Source organism: Nicotiana attenuata, chromosome 2 (genome assembly GCF_001879085.1).
Source record: "Nicotiana attenuata strain UT chromosome 2, NIATTr2, whole genome shotgun sequence".
Lineage (NCBI taxonomy): Eukaryota > Viridiplantae > Streptophyta > Magnoliopsida > Solanales > Solanaceae > Nicotiana > Nicotiana attenuata.
In genome coordinates, this window is record NC_031990.1 from 72,906,853 (window position 1) to 72,916,739 (window position 9,887).

General features: G+C 34.9%; 1 protein-coding gene across 2 annotated transcripts; it reads left to right on the plus strand.

Moving 5' to 3' along the window:
- Nucleotides 957-8,131, plus strand: LOC109212493 (protein REDUCED WALL ACETYLATION 3-like). Of its 2 annotated transcripts, none has more exons than XM_019376143.1 (16): nt 957-1,302; nt 1,891-1,982; nt 2,323-2,463; nt 2,547-2,603; nt 2,683-2,755; nt 3,507-3,665; nt 4,038-4,187; nt 4,298-4,553; nt 5,115-5,230; nt 5,316-5,402; nt 5,520-5,608; nt 5,776-5,838; nt 6,008-6,064; nt 6,740-6,836; nt 6,953-7,111; nt 7,724-8,131. In XM_019376143.1, the coding sequence occupies exons 1-15, from the start codon at nt 1,267-1,269 to the stop codon at nt 7,106-7,108; spliced, it is 1,629 nt and encodes a 542-aa protein (XP_019231688.1). In that variant the 5' UTR covers nt 957-1,266; the 3' UTR covers nt 7,109-7,111; nt 7,724-8,131. The 2 variants fall into 2 exon arrangements, with proteins under 2 accessions (XP_019231688.1, XP_019231694.1); XM_019376149.1 differs by having other exon boundaries at nt 2,326-2,463; nt 7,724-7,782.

Sequence of the window (9,887 nt, forward strand, 5' to 3'; positions counted from 1 at the left end):
TTGTATTTTAGTTGAGATGAAAGGAAAGAGAAAGTGGGAATATACGGTCCTATAATTATGCCTAATATAAATGCACCCTTAATTATATCCCTGATTTGAATTATGGTATATAAATGGTAATTTGGTATGCTGAAACGTAATTAACTCAAACCTTAAACATTGAGGGTAATAATGTTTCATATGTGGTACAGGAAGGTAAAAATCCCTTTTTTTAATATGAGCAGGTGGGAGTACGACTTAATTATTGACTTGCTTATTAGTGCATTCATGATTAAACTTCTTAATACAAAAGGATAATAATTAATTCTACATGTGATGATATCTCAGTAATTAATTGTCCATATGGTAGAGTTCAATCAGCTTATCTCTAGTATTCTAGTTAATTAGGTTTTGTTCAATGCATATTATAATCAAACGAGATCCTCATTACATATCTAACATATTCAGAACTATTTCCTCTAAAAAGATTTTCTTTTTCCTGTTTTTTTTTGGTTCTAATTAAGTAAGACCTGTTTAAATTTTTATGATTGAGGGTCTAATATATCTCTTAAGAAGTGTACGGACAACGAAAGAAGATTTAAATACAATATTACAACTGAGCTATCAGTCAAAGCTAAATATTTTTTCAATTAATAAAATTATGATATAAATTTAAGAAAAATTATCTATTTAATATCTTTAATGTAGTGAGAGTACATAGAATGTGGTAATTTTAATACAATTTCTAAATTTAAACCTTAACAGGTAATTAACGTGTGTGAAAACAATGTACTAGCAACTAAATGAAAAAAAGAAAAAGAAAAACCCAACTACCCAAAACCACAACCGCTACCATCAACGGTTGGTAGTGAAAGAAAAATGGACAGAGACATTTTTTCTGAATAAAATCTGAATCCAAAACCAAAACGCAGAAACGCGTAGCGACCGACGTCGTTACATCCCCAACCCCTACCCCTACCCCCACCCCATCCCACCTCCACCCACCTCACCCAAACCCCCCTACTTGGGATTCTCCTTCTTCATCTTCTTCATTGCTTCAGATCTCTCCATTTTATTCCATAATAGGGGAGGTTTCAACAAATTCTTCTCCTGTTATATATAATCTCATGGTCTCCATTCAATATACGTACATATAATGTATGTGAATACACATTCTTATTGCTGAGCTTCAACCAGTCGGGAATATCCATTCCATATTTTCTCTCTCCTATTTCAGCGAATTTCACTTGTCGGTGATCCCTATATACATATTTTTTGTTTTGGAAAATGGCGGCAGTTTCCGGTCCTCTTACGCCTGGACAGGTACTAACTCTATTGTTGATCGTTTCAGTTTATACTGATGAGTTTGATTTTTTCTTCTTGAAGTTAAATAAAGTTTGATTTTTGATTCGGATCCTTTAAATAAGAGTTAAACAACGGAAATGTGGGGATGCAGTAATAATTGTGAGTTCTTTTTGGGTCCGGATCCGTTGGAGTTGAACTACGGTAGTGTACAACTTCATAAAGTGTATTAGTAGTTAAAATGAATTTTGTTCTAAGAGCATTGAGATGAGGAGATTCATTTCCTGTGAAATTTCGGGAACTCTGAGTTTTTATGTTTATTCTAATAAAGAGCAGCAGCATGTTATTGTTGTTACTGTTGGAGTTTATTAACTGTCGGTAAACAAATTATTCATGTTTTGATAACGAAGATGGAATCTGAAGGCCAAAATGGCTGTTCTTATGGAATTATCTTTGCGTATTAATTAATTTTTTTGGAGTAAGTGTACTGCACTTGCGCTGCCGCAATGTCGAACATCATTCATCTTGTTCTTTCGTTTGATTTTCTTTATTCCGTTAAGGCAAATTTGTGGTAGAATCTACTGAATGATTTCACATTTCATGTCTCAGGTGTCATTTTTGCTTGGATTTATCCCCGTCCTTGTTGCATGGTTATACTCTGAGTGGTTGGAGTACAAGAAGTGGTTGTTCCCGTCTAAAGTGTAAGTTAAACAGCTCAATACTTGCCGTGAAGTAGACCAACCTTCCTTTCCCACTAAATTGACCCACACAATTTTCTACATTGAAATAACCACCCAATTGATCTCCATCCGATAAGGAAAAGGAAAAAGTATTGCAAGCTCATATATCCCCTTCACTATGGAGCTTGTAGAATACTGAGAAATGGCTTCTATTTGCTAATCACTAGTGAGCAGTGTCATTACACTACTTGATTTCTGAAAGCAGCTGTGGTTGTTTTAGCTATACAAAAAACATACAAGCAATTGTACTATCCTACATTATTAGTTGTCTCATTTTATATTGTTGGCTTCTCTGTGACAGCAGTCATTCAGATAATAATCTAGTTGAATTGGAAAATGCAACAATCAAGGAAGAAGATCGAGCTGTCTTGCTGGAAGGAGGTCTGTCAAAATCTGCATCTACGAAGTTGTTAAGTTCATCAATAAAAACAAATATAGTTAGGTCAGTGCACTGTGTAGATTGGTTGATTTTCCTTGAACTTTCTTAATTCATTCTTCATTAAACATTTTCTAATTATTTTATAGGTTTCTAACTATGGAGGACTCCTTTTTGCTCGAAAATCGAGCAACTTTAAGGGCAATGTGAGTCTCTTGGTTGTTTTCAGTATGCAGGATGCATTTTTTTCCTCATACTAACCTGTTTCTCTTCAATCTCATACAGGTCCGAATTTGGAGGAATCCTTTTTTATTTCTATATCTGTGACCGCACAAATTTCTTCGCAGATTCTACTAAGGTTCATAATCTTTTAACTTAAAAATAATGCATCATAATATGCTTGCTAGATCATGCTTTTGACTAACCTCATGGATAATGGCGCATGAGCACTTTGTGGTGCGCCTAGAGTAATGTGTTCTCTGCATACTGTGCTAAATATACACAGCCAGTTCAGCCTAAATGATTTGTTACTTTGGAATCTTGGGCATTATTTACCCCTGTATGTGATATCCTGATTGAACTGATGGATGTGGAAATTGTGCTGTGTAACTTTTGTCTTAATGTTGTTTCAAAATATTTTATCAAAACTTTAGCATGCTTTGCTCCAAAGGAAATAATTTTAGTATTATTCTAGAGAAGATGTACTAGCGTATATATGATATGCATGCTAATGTGTAAACTCATTTGTACTTTCTAGAAAATTTTGGATCTTCTCTACTATAATTGGTTTATTTTGTAAAGTTCAAATTTTCCATGTTTAAATGTTATCCACAAGCATCAAACTCATTCTTGATAAATTGTTGTCTTCTTTGCTTCTTGTGCCCATCCCCTTAGTTTTGTATATAGTTCTTGGTATTGAGAGTTTAGTACAGGATCTGCATTGGTAGTTGACTAGAATGAAGGACATGATGCCCAATGATTTCTGCATCATTGCTGAGTTATACTTTTAAGTATCAACTCCATTTCGGATGTATAAGATGTATATTTGCAACCCAGCAAGTGCAGCTCAAAGTAACAATGTGCTGTTTGATATTGTTTTCCTTGATCAGAGCTACAATCGGGACCTCTTCCTCTTTCTGTATTGTCTTCTGATCATAGTTTCAGCAATGACTTCTTTCAAGAAACACAACGACAAATCAGCATTATCTGGAAAATCCTTGCTTTATCTTAACCGTCATCAGACAGAGGAGTGGAAAGGATGGATGCAGGCAAGTGTTTTCTATCACGTTTTTCTTGATCTACTTATTCTTCAGTTTTGTGTGAAGTAAATCTGGACAGTTCTTTAGGGAAATACCTTCCATTTGCACCCTTTGTTCCTCTGTCTCTCCAGTGAGTGTGTTACAAAGTAGTTACTTGATTCTTGCACAACTTCTTTGTTCAATGTGTGTTATATTAAGAAGCAGTAAATCATGCAGATACTCTTTTGAATACTCAGAATTTTCCTGTTCAAGTATCCCAACATTTCATGTGTATATTTTTATTTCCTGTACATTTGAACTGCTCTTTGTAAATACTCCTACAGTATGTAATGTTCTCCACATTTGCACAGTCTAAATAATCTATCCTTTTGTTTGCAACAGGTCCTCTTTTTGATGTATCATTATTTTGCTGCAACAGAGATATATAATGCCATTCGTGTTTTCATTGCTGCATATGTTTGGATGACTGGTTTTGGGAACTTCTCCTATTATTACATCAGAAAAGATTTTAGTCTGGCTCGATTTGCTCAGGTAACATTATGTGTTAATACTTTATTACCTTAAATCAGAAGACTCTTGGTGGTATCTTACATTTCTTAGGTTCGGTGTTGTTAATAGGGTAAACTTTGTCTTGTGTGCAGATGATGTGGAGGCTGAATTTCTTCGTTATATTTTGTTGTATTGTTCTTAACAATGACTATATGCTGTATTACATCTGCCCAATGCACACACTTTTTACGCTCATGGTATATGGAGCCCTTGGCATTGGCCACAACTACAACGAGAAAAGATCAGTGATGGCTCTGAAGCTAGTTATGTGCTTTGTCGTGGTTATCCTGATTTGGGAGATTCCTGGAGTTTTTGAATTTCTTTGGGGTCCTTTCGCATTTATGTTAGGTTGGTTACGGTGTACTTACTCTTTTCCTTTCTCCAAAATCACTTTTAATATTTACTGTTTTGTGTGCTTGGACAAGGAACTTCGGTTTGCAAGTCTCTTCAACTAAGTTGTGGAAAATGCTACCCACTCTTTCATGCCATTTATGCTTAAGACAAATATGTATGGCTCTAAGTAATGGCAAATGCCATCATTATAAGTTCGGTTATAAGTAGTTCTCAAAACTAATATCACCATAAGTGACATGGTTCAGAAATAATTGCAGAATTTGATTTGATGTCTTCATGAAAATCACCTATATGGAACAGAATTATGGACCAATATTCATGCTAAGAGGTGCTTATCTTAGGTTCATTCATTATATGCAAGAAAAGTCACATATGTAATTGTAGTGTCAATGCTAAACAACTGTCTCAAGTGTATTTTGTGTTTCAAGTAATAGTATGAGCACTAAAGAATCTTTCCCCCCTTTTTCTTGTCATCCTTTCTTTTTGTATCATTCTATGGATTCTTGCGTAAGCTCTTATCACCTGATTATAGTTTTCTACTTTCTCAAATTGTAGGATACAGTGATCCAGCCAAGCCTGATCTCCCTCGCTTGCATGAATGGCATTTCAGATCTGGACTGGACCGCTATATATGGATTATTGGCATGATATATGCCTACTTTCACCCTAATGTAATGTTAATAAAACTCTAATTCCTAGTTTTTTGTCTTTCACTTGTTCTGTAAGACTTATTTTTGGAATATCTTATCCTTTCAGGTTGAGAAGTGGATGGAGAAACTGGAGGAGTCTGAACCTAAGCGGAGACGAACAATCAAGTCATCAGTTGTTGCTGTTGCTGTAGCTGTGAGTAGGATTTATCTTGTTTCTAACATAACATCAACTATATTTGCTGCTGCAGCGTCTCTTTTTCCTTTTTTTTTTTCCCTCCAATTTGTAAAGTTTTCATTCCGTCTTCCTCAGGTTGGGTACTTGTGGTATGAATACATATACAAGCTGGACAAGACCGCATACAACAAGCTCCACCCCTACACCTCGTGGATTCCCATAACGTGTGTATTAAACTTTCTTAAAATTCTACTTTAGCCCTTTATTTCTGATGTGAACTTGTATACAACACCAACTATTGCTTGCCTACAATATGCCAAACCAAAGAAAGTATGTTGTATTTCTCTCCTGAAGTCTTGTGCTACTTCCTCATTAATTTTCCTTTTTTCAGTGTTTACATCTGCTTGCGGAATTTTACTCAGGAGCTACGGAATTTCTCTTTGACTCTCTTTGCGTAAGATTCTATTGACCCATTTGGATTTTAGTGTTGGTGCTCATTCATAGACCTTAATACCTTATTCCTTTTCCTGTCCAGCAGATTAATCTTTTCGTTTTTTGTTTTAAACATGTTGGAGCTGTGTTTATTTCCTCTTCTTTAACGGTTAAGTGCTCAATTTTTCTAGGTGGCTAGGCAAAGTCACATTGGAAACGTATATCTCCCAGTTCCACATCTGGCTGAGGTGTGTGGATTTTACTGTTCTTCTAAATATAATGATTGTTGTTTCAGACTGAAATAAATAATAGAAACTGTCCCACAGTTAATAATTGAGCTTTTACATGGGCCAATTCGCACAGTTTAATGTGGGTATTTATGAGTTCCTGCATTCAAGTCTCACTGTCACCCATCAACACGTTCCACATGCTTGGCCTAGAAAAGGAATCAGCTTGCACATAAGGGGGTACATGTCAAACCCAAAAATATATCAACAGAAGTTTCCCTCTCTTAACAATTTAAACTTTTAAATGGAGGCTGTTCGAGCAATTCAATAGTTGCCCCCTCAATTTAATCATTTCTGATCAATCCAAAACATTCTATCACCTTGTGATGTTTCCCAAGTAATATGCTAACTTAAGCATTTCCTGTGTGGTTAAAATTCACAGGGGTATTACTGTTCCAATTCCATAGCTGTAAAATGTAAATGACTGACATCCTTAATCTTACATAATGTACTTTATTTCCCAGCCTGTCTCTAAAGTTTCCTTGTAATGATTTCTTACCTAGTTTCCTTTTAATATCTCTTAGAGTAATTTTTCTTCAATTCTTGCATCTTGTCAGAGAATGTTTAATAGATGTTGGTTGTGTTGATAAGGTCAGCATGCTTTGAGTTCTTAGTGTTTCCTGATTTCATGTGCAGAACAAATATGCCGAATGGACAGCCGAAGTGGCTCCTGTCCTTTATTCCAGACTATCCTATGCTTAATTTTATGCTTGTCACTGCAATTTATGTTTTGGTAAGCTTATGGTTCTCTCTTTTCATTTGTCCTGAACTTTTTTTGGCTATGATCTCATCTGATCCATTTTCTCTCCATCTGTGTTCTCAATCGGGCCTACAACTTCCCTTCTGCAGATATCGTATAGGCTTTTTGAACTAACCAACACACTCAAGACAGTTTTCGTACCCACCAGAGACAATCAGAAGCTGCTTCACAACTTCATTGCTGGGGTTGTGATTTCTGTGTGCATATATTGTCTTTCCTTTATTCTTCTTCAGATCCCTCATTGATGTGTAAGTACTTATCCAACTTATCAAAAAAAAAAAAAGTGTGGTATGGTTAGTATGATGAAAAATGTTTTTGCTAAAAGTATTTATCTAAAGAAAATTATGTAAAAGTGTTTGGTTATCTTGAATTTTTAAAATGTTTTTCTAAGGACACTACTTTCTACTAAAGGGAGAAAATGTCTTCTTTTACTTAAAGATATGTCATGTTCTGCTCCATATCATTTGTTTCATGCCAACCAACACTTGAATACTGTTATCAACCTTTAGTACTCAAATATATTATCAAAACACTATTTATACCTTTCTTATACAGTTATCATATTTTACCGACTCTTATATTTTATCAAACATTTAAAATGATCCAGAAATCATTTTTCAAGGTAAAATATTTACCCATCGAACCTTTTTAATGGAAAATATTTTCCTCCATGCCAAGTTCTTATTCTTTTTGCCAATGCATAGTTGATGCCATCTGCTCTGTCACCTCATTCCCCTTCCCCAACAAATAGTGTATAAGATCGCTTGCATGCATAATCACATGAATCATCCTAGTGTGTACTTTCCTTCTTGGAATAATTTGGTAGAACCATTTGTCTGAACAGCTTCATTCTGAGACAGGTTGTATGGCCACGACTCGGATGAGACAGTCGTAGATTACTCTAGAAAGATATAAACTAGATGAGAAATCAGTCATATTATTTCTTGGATGGGATGGAGATGTTGATATTCAGAGCCAGCTTGCTAAGCATGCGAACAGTTTTGAGGAGTATCATTTGCAGTTGCTAAATTCAAGTATACAAGGAATTATTTTCAGAATTAAAACCTGCGTCTCCAAGGGACAACCAGCTGTATGATATCAATTGCCAAGTGTATACAATTTTTCTTCTCTTTGCCGTTGCCTTTTATGTTTCCACGTTAATCAGTGTAAGAGAAAGAAATGTAGGCGTGATAAGTGTACTTGTGTTCTCTAATCAGCAGACTTGAATGATTCATGGCTAATGCAATTGTTTTTTTCTCTTTGAGCTCTTTTTTATCGTTTGTGAAGTCTTGAAGGAGACATTTTTTAAGTTCTCAGATTGCTATTCCATGGTCCGAAATTGTAGAGGATTACAGAGATATTGTCTTTGATTCAACATGCTTGCTACAATAATATAATGACAGTGAAAACTCTTTAACAATTTACAACTACGTCAAAATTGGGAAGTACACATATAGCCATTTTCAGGATGCTATTTAGGAATTAGCCAATATTTATTTTGTCCTAAAATTTTAAACTAAAAATTTTAACTTCAGGACAACTCACATTTTTGTCCAACCGAAAGACTAAAACTCAGGATACTTGGCTATTCCCTAAATAGCAGGTAAAAATAGTACGGTATAGCCAATTTTCGGATTGGTCAATCAAAAACAGCCAGCGTTTACCAAGTCAATGAAAAATAGCCACTATTTTGCTGCAATAGAGACCGGTCCAGCATAATATACTGGAGTTTGGTGCACTTGTGTATGAACTCCAGCATATTATGCTGGACTGGTATACTTTGCTGGCTCCAGTATAATATACTGGAGATTGGAGCACCGGTGCTCCAAAGTCCAGTATATTATACTGGACCAATATACTTGCTGGAACTCCAGTATATTATGCTGGAGTTCTAGTGTACTTATGCTGGAACTCCATCATATTATGCTGGAGTTCCAGCATACTTATTCTGGAACTCCAGTATAATATGCTGGAGTTCAAGTATACTTATGCTGGAACTCCAGCATAATATAGTGGTGTATTTTCCGGGTTTTGAACAGTGTTTTCGCTCAGATTTATTTTTATATAAAAAGTGGCTAAATTTCGATTACTTTTAAAATTGGGCTATTTTTGAACGATCAGTTGTAAATCTAGCTATTTTTAAAATTTACCTAAATAGCAGCCCTTTAGAATGGCTACCTGGTGTTGTTTCGATGTACCAACTCGCTAATTGGGCTACAGGCACTTTCTTTTGTAACTTTATGGGTCAATTATGAACCGATTGAAGCCCAATGTTGTATAAAGCCCTCTGCCAATTCCCACAGGCCACAACTATACTAATCACTCTTCTAGACTATTTGCCAACTGATGAAAATCAAGATAATAGATTGTTAACTAGAAAAATCTGTGGGAAGCAATAACACACACTGGATGACTGTACAATAAGATCAAAAGCACATGATGTAGACAAGTTATTAACCAAATATGAAATTAAATTATTTTGACTAAGCTAGTTGCCGTATATCAGAAAGCAAACAAATCAAGATGAAGATTAGTTCTATGAATCTGATGTTACTTTCAGTTTCTTTATTAATTCACATATACTTGATGCCGTATTAAAATTACGAAAAACATATCCTAACATTGATAATCAGCCTCATATTTCGGCAGAATTTAGTGGAAAGCAACAACATATACCAGCCTGTCCATGCAATATTGTATTTTTTAAAGAGCACTATATTAACAAGAACTTCAAAATAATACAAATAATTTGCCTTCTTTCTTATGTTACGCATCTGTTATAAAAATTTCCCGTTGGGAAAAAGAATATCTCTATTATCATTCTAAATTGTTTTGGGATAGGTAGATCGAGGAAATGAAAAAAGGGAGAAGGATAATTTATGATGCTAATTGAACTGGAGAAATTTAAAAATAGTCAGATTTATAAGTGGTAATTGAAAAATAGCCACAGTTTCAAAAGTAATCGAAGTTTTGCCATTTTTCATGTAAAGATAAATCTGATCGAAAACACTGTTCTAAAACCGA

Bases quoted from the DNA above. Each gene is read 5' to 3' on its own strand.
- LOC109212493 (XM_019376143.1), top strand. From the start codon at position 1,267: ATGGCGGCAGTTTCCGGTCCTCTTACGCCTGGACAG. The intron at 2,464-2,546 runs GTCAGTGCACTG...ATTATTTTATAG, and splicing joins ATAAAAACAAATATAGTTAG to GTTTCTAACTATGGAGGACT. The intron at 3,666-4,037 runs GCAAGTGTTTTC...TGTTTGCAACAG, and splicing joins AGTGGAAAGGATGGATGCAG to GTCCTCTTTTTGATGTATCA.